Raw genomic sequence first — 25,188 nt, forward strand, 5'->3', positions numbered from 1 at the left:
CGTTAATATCCTTAGTTTTGAACTTCAGACTGCGAACTACTTCATTTTGCCGTGGACTCCCTCTTTTTAAGGGCAGGGAGTCCGTTGGACTCCCTTGGTCAAAAGCTAATTTCTACCCGTACGTCCGACATCCGACGTAATGCTTACAGTCGGCCATCAGTCATGCGATTCTACAAGCTGCATCTGACTATGTCAGATGAGCTAAAAATCATGAACTAGTGATATCTGGTATCATCGTAATATTACTCGGTCACTAATTACCGGTATCATTAATTAACAGTAATTAGCACCTTGATTACACTCTCACCTGTATAGGTAGGGAATGGCGACGGCACATGCTGACTTGGTCTTCGCTCCTCCCGTCACTATCAGATGCTCTACCGTGCCTCTTCCATAGGCTGACTCTGCTGTCAGCTACTCAGCAAAGAAAGAAGATACGACATGACAGCCGCGGAGATATTATGGAAAAGGACGCAACTGACTCATCACCTAAAACTGGAACTGTAATCACTATCCAATTAACTCTCTAATTAACTATAATATCGGTGACGCTAATTATAACGCTGACTATCAATAACGGCTATGTATAAGTCACGAGTGTTTGTTCACATCGAACGGAATAGCAAAATAGAAAGTATAATGCAGCAATTTAACCATAAAAAGTGAACAGAACCACTTACAATTTCTGATTAAGCGTGCATAATTTTCTCACTTTTATTATTGACGGTGACGTAATCACTTTAAGACTAACATTTGTCAGCCCTACACAGGGGGGGGGGGACCTGATTGCCTGCGTCTGCTGCGCGTGCGTGCGGACATACCTGAAGCTGATCCTTCAGGTTCTGGAACGCCTGTCTGACCTCGTCCCCACACTCCGCCATGGTCTGCCTCCACACCATCGCTGGGAAGTGAGCGCGAACCAGGCCAGCGAAGCAGAGCGAGTGCCGGCACAGACGCAGGAGGCTGCGCTGCGCTCTCTGGTTGCCCGTGGCAACGACGTAGTTGAGGAGGGTGCGAAGGCAGCGCGGGGCGAGCAGGTGGCGTGCGAGCGAGTCGTCGTGTGTGAGACGCGACAGCAGGATCAGGATGTGACCGACAGCACCGTGACGATCGCCATGACGACGTGCGGATGCTTCCCGCTGCCCCGCATCCGTCCGAGGCGGCCCCCCGCATCTCTCCTCGCTCCTTCGCACACCCGCGGCACCGCTCCCGGTCGCCGTGGCAACGCCGCCGACGGACGCCGAACCGTCCGCGGATCCGGTTGAGAGCTGCGACGTGCGGCGGCTGCGTGTTCGTCGTTTTGGCATCCTGCCAGGCGCGAGCGAGCCGGGCTCCGCCGCCTGATCAACGCTGGCGGTGATGGGTAGTCCTTCCTGCCTCCCCCCATGCAGGCCACTCACACCTGCACCGCTGCTAATGTTCCCCTCGCTATGCTCTCCCACCGAGGTCCCTGCACTCTTACTCTGCTGCTTACGAGATGCCGGGCTCAGCTGTCCGTCATTGCGTCTCGTGTCATCCGGCTCGACTGCGGTGAGCAGCAGAGAAGCGACCGCGGGCAGGGCAAGACAGTCCGCGTCCATTTTACGTCGCTTCGACAGCGGCGGCAGCGATTCAGTTTCGTCGTTGTCGCCCCCGTCACTGTCTTCCGCCGTGGCTCGCCGGTTACCACGGTAACCTTCCTCTCTCGATGTCGTCCCTACAGCCTCGGACATCTCCGAGGAACGGGAGGTCTCCCCCGCTGCCGCCACACGATCCCCGGCATCCTCCTCCTCCTCCTCCTCCTCCTCCTCGTCCTCCTCCATGTGGGCGACATGAACTGGTGACCACTGTGGGGCGCCAGCGTAGCAGGGCGACGCCTCCCCCTCGCCCATGCAGCGGGAACTCCCGCCTGCGGCGGGGGAGAGAGGCGGAGAGTATCGCGGCGGCGACCACAGCAACGACGACGACGACGACATCGGGGACGCCGCGTCGCTGCGAGCGGGCGAATACTGCGGCGAGGCGCCCTCTATAATCGCCGCCGCAGACGCGGCAGGACTGTAGGGCCGCCGCCACGCGTCGGGCGACGCTGCGGGGGACAGCGGGCCGCACAGCGACCCGGGGCTGCGAGCGCTCTGCGGGGACCAGGCAGGGGAGAACCTGATCGCGTAGCCGGGCGGCTCCGGGGAGCGATCCGGAGAACACCAGCTGCTGGTTCCCGGGCTCCAGGCCATCCCCATCGGGTCCCTCGGCGGACTCCAGGCCATCCCTGCCAGGTCCCGCGACGGACTCCACGGGTTTCTACCCGGTTCTCTCGCAAACTCTGACACCGCTGTGACGTCGATCGGTCGGAAGCTCTGCTGGTACGTCGGGCTGTCGATGCGAAACTGGTGAGCCTGCTTGGCTTCTCCTTTCCTCTCTTCTCCTCTCTGCTCTTCTCTTGTCATCTCTTCTCTTGTCATCTCTTCTCCTCTCTGTTCTTCTCCTTCCCTCACTTCTCCTGTCCTCTCTTCTCTTGTCCTCTCTTCTCCTCTCTGTTCTTCTCTTCCCTCTCTCTCCTGTCCTCTCTTCTCCTGTCCTCTCTTCTCTTGTCCTCTCGTCTCCTGTCCTCTCTTCTCTTGTCCTCTCTTCTCCTCTCTGTTCTTCTCCTTCCCTCTCTTCTCCTTCCCTCTCGTCTCCTTCCCTCATTTCTCCTTCCCTCACTTCTCCTGTCCTCTCTTCTCTTGTCCTCTTTTCTCCTCCCCTCTCTTCTCCTTTCCGCTCTTCTCCTCCCCGCTCTCTCTCTTCTCCTCTCCTCTCTCTTGTATCTGAACGATCTTTCTTCGTTGAATGCTCATCCTCGTCGGGCGACGATGATACCACGACATCCCCGTCCTCATCCTCATCATCAGTATCTGCCAGCTTCTCATCCTCCGCGTGCAGGATGGCTTCATCCCCAGCCTCAGCACCGCACGCGTCTCCGCCCGTGTCGTCCACACGCGTTCGCTTCTCTTCGATCCTCGCCATCGCATCGACACTCCGCTCCTTGGCACCGTCGTCGTCACACAAGGGGGCGCTACCATCCCGCGCGCCGTCGTCGTCACACAAGGGGGCGCTGCTATCTTGCGTGTCGTCGTCACCAGGGAAGACGAGAGAGCGCAGTATGTTGGTGAGCGTTGGCACGAGGCCAGCATCCAACAGCAGCCCGAGGCTCGCCTCGTCATAGAGGAACGACAGCAGCGCGTTAATTACGCGGGCGTGCGTGCCGTCGTCACGGCAACGCAGCAGCGAGAGTAGCATCGGCAGCGCCCCGCACTCGCGCACACGCACGCGGTTCACCGACTCCCTGCAGCACAGACAGAGGGCGCTGACAAACGCAGGCGAGCGGGATTTCTCAACCTCCTTCAGGAAGAACTGGATCGCTCCGACTCGCCCGAGATCGGGTCGGATGCTCACTTCTTGGACGAGTTCGAGCAGCACTCCCACCGCCTGGTGGCGGAATTGTTGCTTCTCGCGGCTGCACAGATCGAGGAGAGTCGCCAGCGCCCCCGACTGGACGACTTCGTAAGCTGCGTTGGCCGAGCATTTCTCGGTGAGATGGGCGAGGGTTCGTAGGCTGGCGTGAACCACCTCCTCCTTACACGAACCCAGCAAGGTCATGACTGCTCTCACAGCGCCGTCTCTTGTCACCTGCCATAACGAAACGATATATTTGAGATGTGAATCGTACAGCATTAGTTCGGACTTTTAATTAGTGTGGGAATACATGCATGAGTGTTGCATTCTGTGTGAGAATTTGCAGACTGAAATATTATTTTTTTTTTTTTGCCTTACTTTTACTGAGAAATCGGTTAATAAATATTCGGAGAAGGTAACAGCAAGAATTGTCTGTCAGGATAGATAACACAGGGCCCGTTTCAAAACACACGCTGGTTTATTTGGTCATCAGCCAGCAACCTAACGTCATGTATGTACAATGATGTATATATAACAGCAGCATAGTACAGTGGGGAGGGAGCTGGGTGAGCTTACGTTGGCTTTATGTTGTGTGGTGTCGGCCAGCAACCTCAGCGTTCTAATGACGGTCAGCTGGAGACGGAAGTCCGCTGTGTCCTGCAGTTTCTTCACAATGACAGGAACCGCCTACAGATCGTCAGGTAATAAATCAGCAACAAAGATCAAACTAAAGAGATTACGAGATTCTGGTTATAATACATACCTTTAAAATACATTACAGCGAATTAACTCTACAAGAATAAAGGTTTAGAGGCTAAATTGGTCTAATTTAGACCAATTAGAATCGAATGTTAGTTAATATCATGTGGCAATACAAATGGCCTCACTCTCTTTGTGAATTTGTCAGCATTGTCCCGCGTCCAATGCATCGGAGACAAATGGTTATTCCTATCTATGCTGATAAATTCACAAAGAGAGTGAGGCCATTTGTATTGTCCTGCGCACCATCTAACGAGCAATTAAATAAACCTGCTCTACATGTATGGTCACCTCTATCTCATGGATCATCTGGGCACTTTTGTTATCCTGGGCAAGGTTCGCCAACGTCCTGCATGCTCTGTTAGCAATAGAGTCTTTCTTGGTGGCGGTCAGCACATCAACTGCAGTGGCAAACAGCTGATTGTAACATTACAGATATGAATATATTGGGGGGGGGGGGTTATTGTGTGGCACTGAAAAGTGATGTGTAATAGTGATACTGCACAATATAAGATTGCTTACCTTCCCTAAAATTGCCATTTATTATATTACGCTATTTTTATTATTTTTATTATAATTTTCCCTACCAGGTTACCTGTAATACTAACTATATATACAGCTATTGTGGTGGCTTAACTCACCAATTAGGTCAACTCCATTTCTTCTTCGCACCTAGTGAAACATAAACAATTCATAATGAACTACACTGATAGAGTAGAGTGACAAGAATACTCGTGGGCGATTCATCACAGGTGCTCAGCATGGCAGACTGGTGTAAACTGGGTCTAGGCATGCAGCGCCATCTATGCACGATACATCAAACCATTTAGCAGACGTCAGCGTAGCACGCACATACAGAGCAGATGTAGGTTTGATCAGTGTGTTAGCCAGAGACACGCCTACCCGTCTTTTGGACAGCCTATTCTTGGATGACACGGATGAAATATGATAGAGACGGCATGAGGGCGGCCCAATTTTATATATTATACACCTTGTATATATAACTGACAACAGTGCTTCTAAGAATATAAAATCATATCAGATTCATGTCTTTTTGGCATTTCAGACTAAATTTCCTCCATTTTAAGGTAAGGCCCTCCCCCTAGGGCGCTCCGCGCCCGCAGCATCCTCGCTTCGCTCAGATGGTGAGACTCCCTGATTTTTTTCCTGGCTAACAACACCCTGTCCCTGGGTGTGATTCACCAAGCTGCTAGTCTGACAACCACTATAATCACACTATGTCTAAAGCTGGGTTTACACTAACAACTTTTAGTTGAACAATTGACGAATTGATCAACTTTTCAAATATTCTACCAAAAGTCAGCAGTGCAATTTGCTAACGATTAACGTAGTATTATTACTATTAGTAACAATAACAATTAACAATAACAGCGCCTGTAACTTGTATGCGCTCAACCAGTTGATGTCAACAGTCAGTTGGTGCAATGCATATTTACTTTAGCAATATGCTTGTATTACAACAACACAATAACACCATAGCCAAACATAAAATCTACCCAAATTATCCTAACACGTGTAATTTGACACGATCGTTCATTTATATAGCAAAATTCCAGTAATCCTAGTATAATTAATTATACCTCTATTCTACTCTCCTCCTCAAGGCAGCAATTACCCAAAATGCTTAGCGCAACCTCGAGTAGTTTGTTCGATGGTTGAAGCAAAACAGGCAAAAGTAGCTTTAGCCCGCCACGGGATCTGAACTTCTGAAACCCGCAGCTATCATTAGCATACTTATTTCTTATTTTCACTAATTCTTTGTATCTTACTGCATCCGACTCGCTTTGTAAATCTATAAACGGTGACAAACGAGCTGGCTGTACACGGGAGCCTTCCATTTTGTGACGTCATAACATCCTGGTATTTCTTTGCATTATCGAAGAAATGGCGGATCAACGTGAGTTTTTGTGTTTCGAAATTTATTGCCGTTTATTGTGTTATGTAACTTTATTTAGTTATGTTTGATGCAGAAAATGAGTTGTTTAACCATTAAGGATAGTACATAAATAGACATTTTTGAAGTAATTATCGTTTTTAAGGAAATATTAGGAAAACATGGTACAGAAAATTGGGGGTCGACCAATCAAACATGGCTGCGGGTCCCCGGTACCACTGCCACTGCCGGTGTATGGTTATTGTTATGTATGCGATATGAAATGTGTTTTGGTTTACTTGTGAAGCGCAGTGTGTCGTTATGATAATTTAAACAACTGCAGTTATTTTCAGCCTCTTGCACGGTGTCGTGAAATCGTACTATGATATAGCCTCAACTCCCTGGTCGGCTCTTTGTCTCGCCAATGCCATCTGCCTCCTGTGCGTGAAATCATCTGTCCTTCTGTGTCTGTGATTGTACCGGTTTCTCATTATTAATAGAAGCAGTGATAATTTTGTAATGAAACTTTCAGAGTACAGTTACGCAGGAGCAGCAGGTGCCCCAGTCGCCAGGTAAGTTAGTCATCATCGGATGTGAAATCAATAATGATCATGACCAAATATTATAACCTGTTGTAAATGTGTGCATATTGTGTAGAGAATTGATAAGGATGAGTACAGGATTGCACTGGTTTGGGTAGTAATAGAAAAAGTACAGTGGGAAAAATTCCTGCTTTTTGACCAACTATCTAATAATACTATGCTTGATAACGTGGCGAGCATATTTCTCGACATATTGACGAAATTTTACATGACTTATTCATAAGTGACTTGACATCACCATTTACACATGCACAGCTCCTGAAGCAGTGTGCTCATTGGCTTGCAGTTGCATTCCTACTAAAGCCTTTATGCATAGAGATGAGCATGAAGTCATAACGTCTCGTTGGGTCTTTTTTTAATAGTTATGGCGCTTACAGTGCAGCAGGCTACGATACGTCCCAGCAGTACGGACAACCCCCTCCTGTAGCAAGTTACAGCCAGCCCCCGGTATGAATTCAAAACATTAGAAACGTCAGTTGAGCCGAGTAATCTTAAGCGAATTCAGATCACGTTGGCTGTGTGTGCGTGAGTGCGTGCGTGAGTGCGTGCGTGCGTGCGTGCGTGCGAGCGTGCGTGCGTGCGTGCGAGCGTGCGTGCGAGCGTGCGTGCGAGCGTGCGTGCGAGCGAGCGCGGGCGTGCGTGCGTGCGTGCGAGCGAGCGTGCGTGCGTGCGAGCGAGCGTGTGCGGGCGGGCGCGACACACGTTGTTGCAATGACTATTCTATTTAAATTCCATGTTGGATAAATACAAGATAAATAATTGCGATTACATGAGGAATTCACGTAAGGTGAATTGTTTATTTAATAATTTATGTGAGGTTATTGATGACGTGTGCCGTCGTTTTTCTGCAGCCTGCGGCGACGGGAGCTTACGCACCATACGGAGGTTATGCGCAGACAGAGTACGCGCAAGCGCCGCCCCCTGCCGGAGGTACGGCGTCGTACGGCCACAAGCAGTCGCCTGGCTACGCTGCTACCAATCCTGTTTATTCCTCTGCACAGCCGACCCCGCCCGCCACTGGTACAGCACTCCTTCCTTTACGTCACGGTTACCTCCGCAAGTTTCGCCAGCAAAGCGATGCTCTTGTGTCACTAAGTGACAAATGCAGGTCGTTTGCACTTCCTTTGTTGTGTGTGTGTGTGCGTGCGTGCGTGCTACTAGTAGCATTGTCTTTCTTTCTCCTCTTCACTCTTCTTTTGTTAGCAAGGTCCTGATCATGTTTGTGGTTGTATCTCTTGATTGTTCTCTAAAGAAAGAGTTGTGCAGCTGCTCTCTTAAATTCTATGGTGCTGACTTCAAAATATTGGAGGTTATCATGTATCATCTGCATACATATATAAACATGATGCGGCTTGAATAGAGAGCCAGATCTCATTGGTGTACGTGCATGTGTTTGTTTTACTGAAGTCGATTTCAAACTTCCTGTTTCCGTGTCCATTTCAATTAGTGTAGCCATTCCTATTTCTCTATCGCCATAGTCTGCGTGAAGAATTGTTGCCACAATGCCACTCCTGCTATGGGAGTGGCCATTTTACAGGAAGTTGATATATATACTTCCAGTGAACGTAGTACGCACTCTCATTGGTCCAGGAGTGGCGACTCGACCAATGATTGTGGTATTATAATTATTCTCATAGCCTTTATCATAGACTAGGAATATTCTTAGTCTATGCTTGTGTTTGTTGTTACACTACAATGATTACGCATATGAGTGTATTTTATTTGTTAATCGACAAAGAGCTGCCCTTAAATTATGTAGGAAATATTGTGTGTAATTGGCTCGTTATCCAAGATTCCTACTTGTCAATATTCAAATTCCTATTGCACAATTTTAGGTGAATGTTGTCAGCTCTGCTGTATGTGTCGTGTGTAGTATTGATCGTGTGAACTGTGAAGTGATTTGCTGTGGTGTCACATGAGTCGTTTATGCTCCAGTCTATCGCTACCTAACACAGTGGGTCTGTGCTTGCAGGCACAGCTGTACCACAGCAGTATCCACAGCAAGGTGCCTACAGCAGCTACGGTCCCCCGCCTACTCAGCAGACGGTAGTGCCGCCCCCTCCCGCGTCGTATGGGGGTGCACTGCCCCCGGCGTCATACGGCCAGCCACCGCCAGCGGCGCCCCCTGCCGCCTATCAACCAGCAACGTATGGAACAGGTCAGTGGTGGCGTGGCATTGTAATATGTGAAGTAAAGGCGTGCGCACAAAGCTACCGCATATATGTAGGACATGCCAGTGAAACTGACTTAGCCAGCCGTTGTACATGCTTGCATCTTGTTGTTGCAAGTGAGTGGTGCGAGCAAGAATGGGCTCTGAAGGCTTGTGTGTGCGTGTGCATGTGCGTGTGTGTGTGCGTGCGTGCGTAAGTGCGTGCGTAAGTGCCTGTGTGCCTGTGTGCCTGTGTGTGTAATCGATGGCAATGTTTGTGCCTTTCCAGATGGCGGTTACAGCGCCCAACAAGCCGCGCCACCGCCGGTGAGTTACGGAGGTCAGGGTGCTGCTTATGGGCAGACCAGCGGCGTGCCGGAATACTCTGCTCCATCAGGCGGCTACAGCCAAGGTAGTGCTACAGACAATATATATAATTGTACTATGTGTGCATAATATTGGGGTTGTTGTCGTAGGCTTTCTAATAATGATTGTTGTCCGATTTGAGCCATATTTCTCGTCAACTTTTTATCGGGGACTATCGGTTTCGTGTGTTCGCGTGAAACTAATGTCTTTTATACTTTACTTTATTTTTTTACTTGACTCTACTTTGAAGTGTTACCATTATGAGATTATGTGTGCATTGGATTTTTGTAGCGGGTGCTTACAGTCTAACGTGGTCTGTTCTCCATGAGAGCTCGCATGTGCGTGTGTGTATGTATGCGTGCGCGCGCTGTGTGCCATTGTCTATAACCGCGCTCGTGTGTTCTTTCGGTGCTGTTAGCCGGTTATGGACCACCCAGTGGCGGTTACGAGGCACCGAGCGCAGCGGGAGGAGGAGGAGGAAGCGGTGGATACGGTCGCGGCGGAGGAGGAGGTAACGTTTCCTCGCTCGCATCGTCATAATCTTACACTTGTGCGTCGTCCTTGCCCTGTGACGTGTCAGAACAACGTGAGTGTGTCTGGCCCACCGTACGGCAATGTTCCTGGTCACGTCTACCAACTCGGAATGTTGCTGAAGGCCTGGGGCCTGTTGTCAGGTTGTCAGAAACAAAATTAGTTTTAACATTTGACTTAACATGACTTTTTCTTGTAGACCAGACCTCTGTGTGCTGCATATGAGAAACTTCACCACATTTCTGACAACAGGCCCCTGCACGTTGTTTACGAAGAGTGAAATCTTTGCTTCTCCTTAGGCCAAAACAAAATATAGGTGTGGTTACGGTTTCCCGACCGACCCTATTTATTCCCGGCGACCCTAAACATTTTTATTGTCAATTTTCGTTAAAGTAAAAAAAAAATAGGAATTGGACAGTTTCTGCTTCAAAAGGCACAACGTACATCCTTCGGACAGGGTTCGTAAATAAATTATTTCAAGAAAATAAAATGTTTCCCCTACCTACTTACCCTATTTTTCCCCGGCATGTAACGGTGATGTTTCCCCTACCTACTTACCCTATTTTTCCCCGGCATGTAACGGTGATGTTTCCCCTACCTACTTACCCTATTTTTCCCCGGCATGTAACGGTAACCACACATGTATTTTGTTTTGGCCTTATTGGCAGGTTTTCGGTATGTGGCAGTGGCAAGGCCGTAATTCCCCGCGGCAGTAGCATAAGCTGTGTACTGTGTGTTGTCACTCGTGTTCTTAGTGTGTTGTCTGCGTGTGCGTAGGTGGCAGCGGCGGATACGGAGGTGGGTCCGGTGGCTATGGAGGCGCTGGTGGTGCTAGTGGCGGTGGCTACGGCGGCGGCGGCGGAGGAGGCATGAGTTCTGGCTATGGCGGTGGCGGCAATGAACGTGATAGTCGCGGGGGATACGGAGGCGGGTAAGCCGTTTTCCATCTGTTTTTAAAACTGTGTGTAAAATTGCATCCGATGTATAAAACACGGTGAGAGAAAATATGTTTGGTTTCCGTGTGGTCGGCACCGGCTTTATAGTGGTATTGTGTAACTGGTCACAGGGTTGTGTGTAAGTCAAGTGTTTGACACGATAAACTATTGCTGTGCCGTATGGTGTAACACTTCTGGTAGATGTTGGGTTTAGGCGGCTGCACAAATCGAATGTTTAACACGGTGTAACGATTGTCAGTGTCATCTCCCGGGGCTGCCAACTCCAAACTATGGTTTTTCTAGTGAGAAAACCTCGTTAAAACAAATATTGACCAGGTTGCAGAACCGTTGGCTGTTATTGCGGCGATCTGTACACCACATACATACATGTTAAGAGGTTCGGAGGTTATTCGCCTAGTTACAATATTTTGTTATGTCAGGGGTGTTCACTATCTCCCTTGTTATCTAATCCCAAGGTTATCTAAGGTTATCTAATCCCAAGATGTCATCTTTAACATAAATAACAGTGCTGCTCGTGGCAATTTTTCGGAATTCAATCGGTAATGCGTCGGCACTGTGTTAAGCGATGTCAATAATATGTCAGATATATGGCATTTTTCCGAGGAACTTGACTGGTTTATAGCATGCCTTCTGTAGCGTATCCTTCTCATAGTTCTGTGTAAATTTTAGGTAAATGAGTGAGTATGCCTGGACACAATCTGTTCTTAAAGGGATACTAGACTCTAGGATTTTACTGCATACAACTCAACTTACTGTATAACAAATCGTCTATACCCACACGTACTTGTTACCAGATACCTAATTTAATTGTTATAATTAATTATACATCGACGCTACGAAATTTGAACGGCGCCATTGACACCCGCGACCGTGCTGCCACCCTGAAAAAGTTGCGCATTTCCCAATATATTTTGCACGTTACAGATCGAGGGCTAATCACAAAAGTGCAATTATATTTATACCTAAATGCTATTTAACCGAATGATGTTCATTTTAGGACAAATTTATTCATAATATAACTGAAACTATATGTCGTTTATAAGATATTATAATCCTTTGCTTTAAAATTAATAAATAAGAAACACCCTCGGTCTGTAGCCCTTGGCTAAAAAGTCATTTTGCGCAACTTTTCAGATCATTCGCTTTGAGTGGCGCTGCCGTCGTTGTAATCAAACTGTAGTCGTTGGTTTTAAAACATTTTTTAAACATTTCTAATGGTGATTGAACCATGAAACTTTTTATGTAGCGTAATTTTAATCTAAATTAACTGAAAATAACCCTAGAACCGAGAGTAAAGGATCCCTTTAACATCCATTGTCTAGTTTTATTGGCTCATCTTTCAGCGTGTTTTCTATGCCTTATCTGCAGGGTTGTGTATATATATTACGTACACAGTGCCTTCCCCCCCAATATCGCATTAACATTCACATTGCAAAATTCTATCATGCGATCATATGCCTGCCTTCATATATGCCAGTCTTCCTTTATATGCATATGTGTAAAATACAACTAAAATGTAAACAACAATATCTGAACCCAACGTTGTATGTCAAGTGTAAACTTTACTTGTGCCTGTTACTATGACATTCATGTAGGCATCTTATTTCAAACTTTTTGCAAGATATCTACATAGAAGGGTGTCAATTAAAATTACTGTACATAACTAATTAACTAGCCTCAAGATTTTTGTATTACACTTACTCCATGCGTGACGATCGCTGGGCCTGACCTGACCTATGGTTTATGGTGTGGGTCGAGTCGGTTGCTTTGCTATAAACCATAGATTTAAGTACTGAACTGATGAGTGTGTAATAGCAGTGCACACATGGTGTAAGTGTGTTGCTGTGTGATTTATTATACATGTGCCGTGGGATTTAACCACATCGATTGTACCTTCATTGCCCAACACAGATTGATATCCAATACATGTATTCCCCTGTATTCACTCAAACAAGTTGGCAGCCCTTGGGGGGTGTGAATTGGGAGTTACTGTGGTTACTGTGTGCATTTCTGTGCGTTTATAACACCGTAACGGTTTTGAGCTCTCGTCCTACAGGTGGTGCTATGCGGGTTTATAAGGAAACCCGCGGCGGTCGTGTCGCTCAGCTACATCAGTTGTAGAATATCACACTCGGGCAAACAAGACCACGAAGTGTGTAGTGTCACTCTGGTATCAACAGTTAAGGGATACCAGAATTCTTGTACCGTCTAAAATAATTTGGTGTACCTCGCAAGTTGTATTATAGATTATGAGACAGGAAGCTTAGCTTAGCTACTCAACGTCGTGTCATGCGCCGGGACTAACTCTATAACGTTGTTGACTTATAACGTATTTTATTCGAAATATCGGGTGGGTTCAGCAATAATTTATGGCTGTGAGAAGGTTATCCAATTTTAATTTTGAAAACACGGCTTTCTAATAGGTTAGCAGTTTACTTACCAAAAGAAACGAACTAGGTTCTTCTAGTTGAATAGAAAGAAAATAACTATTCAGCATAAGTATTGGAGCAAAAAATACGGATTAAAATTTGATGAAATACGTGTGTGATTGCGGTTAGTTTTATGCGTGCAATAGACCGAGCGAGTGTTAAATAGCGTGCTATTTATAAAAAGGGTATAAATTTTGCTCATTTGGTGAACGAGAGTGTTTTACATGGATTTCTGATGATCATTTGCGAACCCCAAGTCAGGTAGCTAGCAGTGAGAGTTAGTGAGATGTCGGTTAGCTCGGAATGTGTGTTGGTTGGTGTGTGTAACGTAATCGCAGAGGTGTTGTGTACCAGTAGCCGAAGAAGAATCGGCACAACGTCTACAGCGAGGAGGGAGGTTCAGCGATCTGCCGGCCATTGTTACCCACCCCTCGGTCCACCTCGCTCCCACGCAGTGCGTGTGCGGAGCGTGATGGAGGCGCTTGTACTGTGTTGAGGGGTGGCGTAACATTGGTTGTTATCTTTCTGTTGGAATAGGGGTCAGGATAGAGGCGGATTCAACAAGTTTGGTGGTAAGTGGTCGCAGGAACCACAGCAGTTCTGTTAGCAGGGTGGTTCTTTTGTTTTTATGTGTATGCAAGTTAAATCCCTGGGAAGAGCCAGGCAACTAGAGTTCAATATCAAAACTATATGTTTTGCTCACTTCGCTCTCCGATAGGTACGTGCCAGTTGGCTCTTTCCAGGTTTAGCATTGCAAGGATACACGTATGTGTTATTTGGCGGTAAGTTTTCTCATTCTACAGTTCTGCGCGTGTTATGTTCCCTGCCCCGTGTAGCCCTCGCCCCCGAAACCACGCGTTACGGAATATAGAGTTGTTGTATGCTATCCACGTGTACGGGAAAAAGTATACGAGAGTAAAGGCTGCTGCTTGCGTGCGATGCGTGGTAGACTCGGTGACCTACCACAAAAGTGTGTGTTTACGGTTGTCTGGACGGTTGATGGCAAGCATGCGGCGAGCTGCTGTAACCGTGGCAACGAGCGGCAGCAGACGTGGGAGTACGTACAATCGTTGTCTCCTTGTGTGGTGTACGAGTCACCGACAGGTTGGGTCAGCGTTACTGACAACACTCGCTCGTCATCGTCCCCCGCACGCGCACAGACGCCGTTATAAGTGTAACTGCACTGGCGCCATCTACAGGAACTGAGAGTCATCGGTTACTGCATGTAATGGTTGCAGTGTGCGTATGAGATGCACTGTGAAATTTAACCGCCGACGTAAAACCCGCGGAGTTGTGAGTGAACTACTAACTCATGCAGCTGAGGACGCACTGTCAATGATGAAACGTTCTTTCTTGATTTTTATGAGAGCTTATAAGAACTAAGGCGGACTGAGGCAGTGTAGGGTGGTTAACCTTGCGAGCGTTGAACGTGATTGGTTGGTTGGTTGCATATGCCCTGCCCTCTGGTTGCATGCGAGTGGGCAGCATCGTTACCTCGACAACTTGGAAACACTAATTTAAACAAATTACAATGTGTCTGTTGCGACTTTGGGGACTCGAACGCAAACATTCTTAGGGTGTCGTCGTGTACCACCAAGGTATACCAAGGTCCTAACATCAAGGTCGTAACACTAAGGTTCTAACATCAAGGGCGTAACACCAAGGCGCGCTAGTTATAGTGCTCCTGTGGTACCACCGTACAAGGGTCGAGGCGCGAAAGTAATGGTGCTGTGGCACCGGGTTTTACCACTCTCTGAGATGTTTCTAGCTATATGCACTCAGGGTGCGAAATTAACGGGAGTCTGGAGTCAAATACTCCCTGATTTGACATATGCAGGAGTCTGTGTGTCTCCCTGAAAATTCTGCCATACTAACTATAGTTCGTTCCAGAGCACGGCCTCGCGGAATTACCGTATTTTTTCAGCTAATATCCAAAGAAAATTTGGCAGACGTGCAACCGCATAAATCTTAAAAATAAGCACATGCATTATTGTTAATATCTTTAATTTTGAACCTCGGACTGCGGACTCCTTGTTTTTGAGGGTAGGGAGTCCGTCTGTTGGACTCCCGTGTTCAAAAGTTCATTTCTACCCCTGCGCACTGGTAGGCCCGGTGTGCCCATAGCCCAGGTATAATGAAGCTTAGGGCAGAGTGTTTGCCTGTGCATATATACGATCTGCAATGACGGGCCAATCGGTGTACACAATACGCCAAAACCTGGTGCAACTGTTAGCAGTGGTCGTTCAGGGTTCTCTGTTACACCGCTGTTGTGACGTGGGTGATATTTTTACATATGGTGCCCCTGTGTAAGGGAAGAGATTGTGTCTGCGCTGCAATGATGACAACTAACAGGTGAATGAAGCAGTGGGAGAAATATTGAATGGAAATCGATCGCTGAAACTGGAGATGATGCGATCTTAAGCTGTCGTGAAAGCTTGCCGTGCCAACAATGGTACTTTAACTCCTGCCTTCTCTGCTCCAATGCATCGTGTTTAACTTTAAGCAAGAAACCTTGCCCACTATATAGTTACTCTCCACCCCTTAGCTTCCCTCTGTGTTTCCTCACTGCTGTTATTTAAGGAAAGGTGTATTCTCGGTTATTTAAGTGTGATGTGACAATGCACGTTTCATATAGCAGGGTTCGGAATGGAAGTGGTGCGTGTGGGGGGAACTGCAGCCGTATGGGTGCATTGCTAGCGTTATTTAAGGTTTGTTGTGTTCATGCGTTGCTAGCGTTATGTAAGGTTTGCATTGCGCCAGGCTCAACCTTGCTTCCTGTCATGTGTCTGATGCTATACTCTTCCTATTGTAAGGTGGTATGCAGCGCCACGCGCTGGTACGTCGTGGTGAGCGGGCAAGGCGGTGCCGGTGCCGCACCGCAGTCCGCCACCGGCACTGCCAACCCTGGACGACATCAGCAGGAGCATGAGACAGACGAAGCAATCTTGAGCCATGTGAAATGCTCCTGCGGTGTAGGCGGGGTGGGGGGGGGGATGCGGGCAGCGGCAGTGTTCAGCAAGTTGCTCTGTGAGCTGTCGTTTTGTTGGACTGGTTTGTCGTTTTGGCAGTGGCAGTGGTAGGGGAAGGGGGTTCCTCCGTGGTTAGACTCGGTTATCCTGCGTGAGGAATTTGCATGTGAAAAAAGAGGACGGGTATCAGTGAGACAGTTACCTGAGAAACGCCGAGGAGATCTGTCTGTCTGAACTGCGCTTGTTCCTAAACCCACACGTGGACGATGGCGCAGCAAGTTCCACAGCGTGTGCGGACTGCTAGTACAGCTTACTAGCATTCACAAAAACAAAATTTGCGTGTTTCATCGTCGCACTGAACGTTCAGACGGATCTCCGGGTCGCATCTTCCACTCGGTGAGCTCGTCGCGCTTAAACATCCGCTGCCCGCATTCCTGCGTAGTCGCGTTAACGTTCCCGCACATTGTCTTCCCCACCCGATGTTCTAATCGCTGTATTTCCTCGTGCACAGGGGATAGAGGAGGCGGAGGAGGAGGAGGAGGAGGAGGAGGCGGCGGCGGCTTTGGTGGACGTGAGATGGAGACGCAGGAGGATACTGTGTTCATTAGTGGGCTTCCACCAGACGTGACCGAGATGGACCTCGCAGACCATTTTGGTGCCATCGGCGTGATCAAGGTCAGAATCCGGGGTACCCCAAGGTCAGGTAGCGGCGCGGCGGTCACCTTTAATATTCCGTGGCACTAGGAAGCATGAAAACGTTGCGATTAAACGGTGAATGTATGATAGTGTGTGAGTGAGGATCCTTCTTCTCCAAGCACATGATTTGTTTACGCTGTGCTGAAACCACTCTGTTGACAAAACGTTTCGTAAAATTAGATGTAAACAAGTGTCGGCAACCATTTTGTGGTAACTCAAATTGTTGCATTTTGGCAAATTTTGCCCCCAACAAACTCAACATATACCATTAGGAAAACGGCAAACAAACATCTAAAAAGCTGCTTGTCCAGCGGACAAGCTACTGGGCAGGTCTACTTGTCCTCTGTGGAAATGGACAAGTGAGGAGAAATGGATAGCCATTATTTCAAACACTGCCTATCACTGCCCTAATTAGCATTGTTAATCAATAAACTCGTTAAGCTTTGCTGCCGATGATGATTCGTTCATCCTCTATTACCATGAGAGTTTTACTCAGAACTAAGGCGGACTGAGGCAGACAGAAGCTTTCGTTCCCAGGTGACCGTCACCATTTATGTCTATTTAGTGTCTAATTCGGCTTGTTGAACAGACTTTAGCCCCGATTTTACCCTGAGTCTCAAAACTCCTAATTTCACGTTTGAATCAACGGTAAAGAATTGTATTCTTTAGTTCATGTACGACTGGGGTAATATAGACTGTCCGGTTGAGCAATATTCACGAGAACTGCACTGGAATGGGACTGGAGAGGGCAAGCAGCACAGACAGTCAATCTGTATCATGTCTAGACATATCACATGCTAAACACACACATCCTTTCTACAGATGGACAAGAAACTGGGGAAACCAAAGATCTGGATCTACAAGGACAAGCGAACTGGTTCTCCAAAGGGAGAGGCCACCGTTACATTTGACGACCCGCACACTGCCGGTAGCGCCATCTCCTGGTTCAATGGTGAGTTTTCCTCCAGTGACTGTATAGCCGTCTCCTTAGCGGGTGCTGGTGCAGACACGGCGTGAACCCGTGCTTTAGTGAGTTCTCGGTCGCCTGGTGAGGGTTTATAGATTTGCCTAGTTAGACATCAGCATCTGTTCCAGACCTGCCAACCCTTACGATTTTTTCGTATTCCTTACGAATTCCATGATGTTTCTACAAATGTACGATCAAACTGAAAAACTTACGATTTTTTACGACTTGTGAAAATTAATGTTTTTTACATTGTGAGCCGAGAAATATCTGGCGATTGTGGGCGCAGCCATATTGGATCACACGTTCACGTTGTTCTCGCGTGATCTAGAGTTAGTCCCATCATTCATTGCGCGCATAACATACAAACAAAATGGCCGCCTGCTGCAAGAAAAGAAAAGCCTTACTATTTTCATGAATCACAGGTTGGCAGGTCTGCTGTTCTAACATTTTTGACATGGCACGCGGTTGGTCACACACTGTCGATGATGAGACGTTCTTTGCTTGATACCTGAGAGTTTATCAGAACTAAGGCGGACTGAGACAGTGTTAGTACCCACCTGTCGTGACATCGGACTGTGCGTGGTCTGTAAGAGCTTGGGACAGTCACAGAGGACTTGTGGCATGATAGACTACTACGCTGACAGGATTAAAGCCATAATTTTTAGAATTTTCTAGTGTTTTATCCACTTTTATGATACCTACCGTTATCGCTTGAGTAACAGCAACTGTCTAGAGTAACGATAAAATGTATTAGAACCTTTGTATTCACCAAAACGTGCACGTTTCGAACTCGTTCGATTACCACCGCCTTTTCTTGTAATCTGGGACCAGTTAGTACAGCGCCAGCCATCATCCATGGACTTGCACGTCTCTCGCACAATCTCGTTTGCACCGACAAATTACAAGTTGACACATTTAACCAATCTCGCCCAGTGTTTCCCCTGGCCAAACAGGTCTGTGAGGTGGTGAATTTATTTTTGATGTGTTTCCGCATTTCGAGGTCCTAGCAAAGCGAGAATGCCTTTGCTATAAAAAAAAATTAAAAAATGGTGCAATTTGGTGCATTCTAACTATTTTGGTGCATATAATCACTATTCTATGGAAGAATAGTGATTTCCATCAGCGAGGCAGTGTTTTGGACAAATTTCTGTGTGGCGGCTGAGAATTTGAGCGAGGCGGGCCGCCTCGCTCGTGTCAATACAGGGGAAACACTGTCGCCACACGATGTTATTTTCATTGAGTTACAATGTGTTCATATGCAATTTTCTATGCTATAACTGCATAAAATATCCTAGTATTTTTTAAGTTAGTGTAATCAGTGATATATCCGCTGTGAGGTGAGACTATATTTCGCTATATTTTGTTTCTGGTTGAGCGTTTCTGAGCCAGAATCTCGCAAATCTAGCTTTAATAGTCTTGCCACCTATAATAATGGGAGTGCAAATCAGATTACCACAGTTGGGTGTAGACAACGTCATAGCCATCTACTGTCAGCCTATTATTATTTATTATGTTATTATATTTTGTTATGGATTTGGTATTAACTATTCTTTATCGGTCTAGCGTTGTCACGCTCCCTGTACGTTATTGTCGGCTGACTAAACTTGTACCTGTAGTTATATACTTGTGTTCGTTGCAGGCAAGCCATTCAGAAACAGTCACGAGATAAAGGTTGAGAAGGCGCAGCGGCCTGCCTACCAGGGTGGCGTGGATCGTGGCAGGGGGCGTGGCCGCGGCGGCGGGGGCGGGGGCGGACGAGGCTTCGGGGGTCGTGGTGGTGACCGCGGCGGTGGTGATCGCGGTGGAGACCGTGGCGGTGAGTCGCACGTGTTAGAATCCAACACTCTTGTTAAGCGCAACGCACACACCCGAGCAAAATGCGAAATATTGTTTTCTAGCGTTTCGCGTTCTGCTCGGCGAGCAAGCGCACACACGCCACCCCACACAGCACACAGCTGAGCAAAACATACAGAAACACTGCGTACAGCGCCGCTGTCACATGACATCAAAAATAGCCATCCAATGGACATCCAATTTTGTGTGTCATGTGATATTTTTAAGGATATTGATTGGAGACCGTCTGTGGCGTTTCGCTGTGTAGCAGATCGATTGACGCACACACCCGAGCAAAACATACGCTCAGGCGAAACACGCTCTGCGAATCAAACATTGCTTGTTCAGCGAAACATGTTTTGCTCCACGTTCAGGTGTTTTGCTCGGGTGTGTGCGTTGGGCTTAAGTCGTCGCTTAGTTCAACGCTGCGTTCTTTCTGTGCGTGCGTGCGCGCGTGAAACTAAACGTGATCGATGCTGAACCCGACGAGTGGAGCTTAGCGATCAAGACGTGGCGAGTTTCAACATTGTGATCGTTGATTTTCGATAGTTTTTGGTAAATGTTGAATTTGCAATTTGATTTATATTTTAGTCGATGTTGAACATCGATTGATAATTCACGTAGTAGTTGGTATTGTACGTATTGATCGGTGTACTGTGTGTTGATCCATGGTTCGAGCGCAGCGCGTTACCGTCGTGGGAAGCGTCGTGTAACGGAGTGTTTCTTGTTGCTACCGCTGTGATGCTAGGTAGAGGAGGAGGAGGAGGCCCGGGCGCCGGTGGCCCATCACGCGATGGAGACTGGACCTGTCCCAACCCAGACTGTTCCAACAACAACTTTGCATGGAGGACCAACTGCAATCGTTGCCAGACCGACCGTCCTGAGGGCATGGGAGGTAGGCATTCTTCAGTCTCGCGGCGTTTCGCGATGCAGGCTATTTGTCTTGCGTTGATGTGCAATTTTGGCGTTTGTATGTTGAGTGAGCGTATGTGGAGATGTGCTGCAGGACTGCAGTATCGTGTGTTGTCGCTGCGCTAGCCAGTGACATTGGTATAGTCTAGTACTATCTAGTCTGCAAGCAAACCTGTAGGTACACACACTCTGAAGAGGGCTATGCTATAACACCCTATCAGTGTTCGAAATAAGGGGGAAAATTTGTTTGTCTGACGGACAAGCTACAAGATATTTTTGCTTGTCCTGCAAAATTTGTGCTTGTCCTGATTAATAACATAGAAATATAATAAATGTGTAATACATTTAATCAAATTAAAGTTTAGACCCAATATCTTACCTTGTAATTTTAATACAGTTAACTAACAGTTCAAATTAGACACCAAACTTGAAAGAACATAAATAAGCACAATTATTTATTTTAAGTTAAGTTAAGTTACTTGTCTTAAGAAAGTTGAAGCGATGGTAGAAAATGATGAAAAGTTGCTCTAAAAAGCTGCTTGTCCAGCGGACAAGCTACTGGACAGGTCTACTTGTCCTCCGTGGAAATGGACAAGTGAGGACAAATGGATAGCCCTTATTTCAAACACTGCCTATCACTGCCCTAATTAGCATCGTTAATCAATGAACTCGTTAAGCTTTGCTGCCGATGATGATTCGTTCATCCTCTATTACCATGAGAGTTTTACTCAGAACTAAGGCGGACTGAGGCAGACAGAAGCTTTCGTTCCCAGGTGGCGACGCGATGCTTCACCATTTATGTCTATTTAGTGTCTAATTAATTGTCTCTATTAAATTAATTAACATTAGCGTTAATCTCTTGCAGATGATGCTAACGGGTTTGGCGGTGGTGGACGAGGCGGGTTCCGGGGGCGCGGACGCGGGATGGATCGTGGCGGTCGCGGCGGTGATCGCGGAGGATTCCGGGGACGCGGCGGTGACCGAGGCGACAGAGGCGACAGAGGAAGAGGAGGTCCACGCGATTCAAGGTTAGTGGTTCAAGGTCGTCACTCACGGCACGCGGTTGGTCACACACTGTCGATGATGAGACGTTCTTTACTTGATACCTGAGAGTTTATCAGAACTAAGGCGGACTGAGACGGTGTTAGAACACACCTGTCGTTACACCGGTGTCAGGGTTCGTAGCGGGTCTTCCAAAGTCTTATAAGTACTTATTTTGCCAAAAATAAAATAAGGGCCCTTATTAGTACTTATTTTTGGTGAAATCTTAGAAAAGTACTTAATAGTCCTTATTTTTCGACTTACTGTTCTCGACTTAGAGTAAGAATTGTTGTATATATAATACGGAATAATTAAATCTGCTGTGCAATTGTGTATATAAATATTATTAGTGTACTTTAATAGTCGGTGATCGCGTAAAAAAGTCTTATTTTGGCCTCCAGAAAGGGTCTTATAAGTCTTTATTTCAACATGTGTCTTACTACTATGAACCCTGGGTGTGTTGAAACTGCATTCATGAGTTATTCCGTAACGTCTTTCTGCTGCAGGGAGGATAGGCGGCCGAGACCATACTAGAATCAGCGCACCCCGCCTAGCAGGGCAGACCAGTGGTGGCGGCTGCAGCCACCGTCGCCCGGGGAGAGCAAGCGATCTCAACGTGCGAGGGTTCTACTCGACCGTGCAGCGGTGGTTCTAGCAAGGGGAGCGTCGGCATATTCTTGTATTTCAATGCCGTTAGCTTTCTGTGGAATTTATTTTACGAGGGTTCCGCGGATTCCAACCAGCGACGCGCGGGGTGTCGGTGCCATCACGTCCTGCTCTAACTATTTTCTTGACACGCACATGCACACATGTCAGGCTGTTAGGTGTCAGGAAGTGAACGAACTCTCACACCCTATTGTAAATATGCGCCGCCAATGTCGTTGTCTTCATCGTGCTTGCTGAATGTTTTTTGGGGGTGAAATGCCTCCGTTGGAATTGTAACGCATTTGTGGCGCTATGCTGCCATTCCGAGAGGCCTGTGTGTGTGTACATGCGTAGTAATCTCTGTACGTGAGTTGTTCAGGTCACCTTGTCAATGTAATGTTAAATTATAGCTGTGTTGGCGGTGGGTTTCCGGCGTGGCAGGACGCGCGACACTGTCAGCCACCTGTCAGAACGATCGTGTGCGGTAAATTTCACGCTCACGACTTTTAGATGTTTGAGCAACGTGAAAGGGAAGAAATGAAACGTGCGAGGATGCATATTCTATGATATTGTCTGTTTCGTGTACTTTGATGGTAAAGTTTAGTGTTTTTAGAGGTAATGATGTTCCGTATCTGTGTCAAGTGTCATGCAATAAAGACGATAGTCGATGACCTTATCCCGACCTTGTCCTGTTTTGCAGTTTTGTCTTTTGTCAGTTGCGTGTATAGTGAGAAATACTCCATTATTTACTTTCAATGTGTTTAGCTCATCTGACACAGTCAGAATGGCATGAGCGACCGTCCGGCAACAGTTGGGCACAAATCTAAACAGCTTGATGTACGGTTTCGAAATTGGGGACGTAGGTAGGTAGTCCGAAAACGCATTGTGATCTCGAATCTGGGTGGTCAAAGGTTAGGGTTCCCCCTTAACTTGAGGTATAGGAAGGAGTTGTGGTACAAATCTAAACTGCTCGACTTATGGTCTTGATAGTCTGTATGTAGGAGGGTGTACAGGTTGTTGTCTTCCTCCCTCCATACCTCCCCCTCTCCTCCCACCTCCCTCCCCTGTCCTATCTCCTTCCCTCAACACCTCCAGGATCCTTTATATTTTGCATTTCCTTTTTTGAATGTCACTTAGTTTCTCTGACAGTTTGCGTAATAAATTGTTAATCCTCTACAATGATTTTCTCAATGTATGTTATTTCTCGGCTATGGATTTCCTTTTATTTTTCTCTACTTGGTATATCTCTCTCTCTCTCTCTCTCTCTCTCTCTCTCTCTTCTCTCTCTCTCTCTCTCTCTCTCTCTCTCTCTCTCTCTCTTCTCTCTCTCTCTCTCTCTCTCTCTCTCTCTCTCTCTCTCCCTCTCTCTCTCTCTCTCTCTCTCTTTTTTTCTCTCTCTCTCTCTCTCTCTCTTTCACGCGTACAACAGTTTATAATAGTTTGTTTTGTTTAAAAATCCTCCCGCCCACTAGCCTCTCTACTCGCCCCCTTTTCTCACATACCCCCCCCCCCGTACCCCTCTTCAATAATGTATCAGCGACTTTGATCAATTATGACATATTCGCGCCATCTATCGGGAGAAATAATTTATATGTGCACATTGTATCAGGAGTCTATCGATAGTGATTGTATCATTGTATACCGAGCAAGGGTGCAACCACGTGTTGAAAGTTGGGGGGGGTCCCAAGCAGCCAATAGCAACGTGATCTGCGGGCAAGCGAATATCACGTATTGGTTCAATATCACGTATTTCAGCATGTTGATGGAAGTGTTGCATAATTGTGATGTCATAAATGACATTACTAGGATCATGTATACTCGTTTTGCACCCTACAGGCTAGGGCGCTCTCCTATCTATTAACACAGGTGCACCCTACATGCTAGCTAGGGCGCTCTCCTATCTATTAACACAGGTCTACTGATAAGACTTAATTACAGAAACCTATGCTGAGATACCCCTAACCATATTAAATGCATATTCATAACAAAATATAACTTCTCTGGTGAGATATTGCGCATGAGTTAGCACACTATCGTATCCAGATTATATACTCACTGGTATAGGCAGCGCGCACCTTACATGCACGATCGTCTTTCTATTTCTTTATATAATTCTACTGATGGAATTTTATCATATAAATCTATGCTAGAATACCTCCTCTTCATATGAAACGCATAATTTTTGCAAAATAATATATTTCTTTTGGTAGTTATTGCGCATGCGCGAGCACCGTTTTAGGCATATAATATGAACTGAATAATAACTGAATAATATAGCTTGCTGAGAAAGTGAGGGGTGGGAGACTAAGAAAATAGGGCATGGAAGATAGCCGAGGGGGTAGAAGAAGAAAGGAGGCCGGGCGATGGACATGGGAGGCAATGGGGTTAGCCGCTAGCTTTGTCAGCAGGTGGCGCAGCGGGAGTTAGATGTGTTACAGGGTTCACGCTTGGAAATCAATTTCCATAGGCGGTAATACTTACGAAAAAATTCCCATAAATCAGCAGAAGTTTATTTTTGGAATAACAATGCCATCCTCTGAATCCAAGTCGCAAGTGACACCATATATGTTATTAACAAAAAAATTCTTCCATAATTTTTTTTCTAAACATCATTTTCCCAGCACACACTCGAAATGGCCCATTTACAATGTGAATCTGCACAAAAAAGTAGGCTTTCTTTGAAAATTCCCCGGCCGCAAACGCAACGCACCTCGGACGAGCCGTTTACACTGTCGGATTCAGAAAAGATTCTAGTTTATGAAATTAACAATTGCACAGAGTTCTGACCCTTTCTAATGAGAAATACAAAATTCAAGCGTACGCGTACACTCAAATACAATCTCATCCTATCCCAACGCTCATTGGTTGATTTGCCACCATGGTACCTACAACGATTGCGCAATCAACCGGTCAATTGGAAAGATACAGGAATCACGAATAGCCGATCGTATCGTCATAGCGATATAACCAAGTTAAAATGCCTTCGTAAAGGCCCAGTCACACATACACCACGCACGGCCCGCGCACT

The 25,188-nt window shown here is 46.8% G+C and overlaps 2 protein-coding genes across 3 annotated transcripts; one reads left to right on the forward strand and one right to left on the reverse strand.

Annotated features, from left to right (window-relative positions):
• Positions 1-160: 160 nt before the first annotated feature.
• LOC106818849 lies at positions 161-6,046 on the reverse strand. Its single transcript, XM_014823520.1, has 7 exons — positions 5,772-6,046; positions 4,812-4,842; positions 4,462-4,571; positions 3,988-4,098; positions 2,709-3,645; positions 822-2,308; positions 161-414 (listed from the first exon to the last, which is right to left on the reverse strand). Exons 1-7 carry the CDS (start codon positions 6,027-6,029, stop codon positions 304-306), a joined length of 3,045 nt encoding a protein of 1,014 aa, XP_014679006.1. The 5' UTR covers positions 6,030-6,046; the 3' UTR covers positions 161-303.
• On the forward strand, positions 5,995-22,843 carry LOC106818850 (RNA-binding protein cabeza-like). Of its 2 annotated transcripts, none has more exons than XM_014823521.1 (15): positions 5,995-6,088; positions 6,597-6,636; positions 7,029-7,113; positions 7,518-7,686; positions 8,639-8,824; positions 9,105-9,227; positions 9,600-9,692; positions 10,490-10,643; positions 13,635-13,669; positions 16,578-16,741; positions 17,585-17,714; positions 19,369-19,545; positions 20,311-20,457; positions 21,340-21,502; positions 22,022-22,843. In XM_014823521.1, the coding sequence occupies exons 1-15, from the start codon at positions 6,076-6,078 to the stop codon at positions 22,047-22,049; spliced, it is 1,707 nt and encodes a 568-aa protein (XP_014679007.1). In that variant the 5' UTR covers positions 5,995-6,075; the 3' UTR covers positions 22,050-22,843. The 2 variants fall into 2 exon arrangements, with proteins under 2 accessions (XP_014679007.1, XP_014679008.1); XM_014823522.1 differs by having other exon boundaries at positions 5,996-6,088; positions 7,518-7,596.
• The last annotated feature ends 2,345 nt before the right edge of the window (positions 22,844-25,188 follow it).

The sequence above is a fragment of the Priapulus caudatus genome, unplaced genomic scaffold (assembly GCF_000485595.1).
Source record: "Priapulus caudatus unplaced genomic scaffold, Priapulus_caudatus-5.0.1 Scaffold2585, whole genome shotgun sequence".
NCBI lineage: Eukaryota > Metazoa > Priapulida > Priapulimorpha > Priapulimorphida > Priapulidae > Priapulus > Priapulus caudatus.

What these genes read in the sequence shown, in the direction of transcription:
- LOC106818849 (XM_014823520.1), bottom strand. Translation starts at nt 6,029, where the DNA reads ATGGAAGGCTCCCGTGTACAGCCAGCTCGTTTGTCACCGTTTATAGAT. An exon ending in AGGAGGAGAGTAGAATAGAG is followed by an intron (nt 4,843 to 5,771) that starts GTATAATTAATT and finishes ATGTTTCACTAG; the next exon opens with GTGCGAAGAAGAAATGGAGT. An exon ending in AAATGGAGTTGACCTAATTG is followed by an intron (nt 4,572 to 4,811) that starts GTGAGTTAAGCC and finishes TTGCCACTGCAG; the next exon opens with TTGATGTGCTGACCGCCACC.
- LOC106818850 (XM_014823521.1), top strand. An exon ending in CGCGGGGGATACGGAGGCGG is followed by an intron (nt 10,644 to 13,634) that starts GTAAGCCGTTTT and finishes CTGTTGGAATAG; the next exon opens with GGGTCAGGATAGAGGCGGAT. An exon ending in CGGATTCAACAAGTTTGGTG is followed by an intron (nt 13,670 to 16,577) that starts GTAAGTGGTCGC and finishes CCTCGTGCACAG; the next exon opens with GGGATAGAGGAGGCGGAGGA.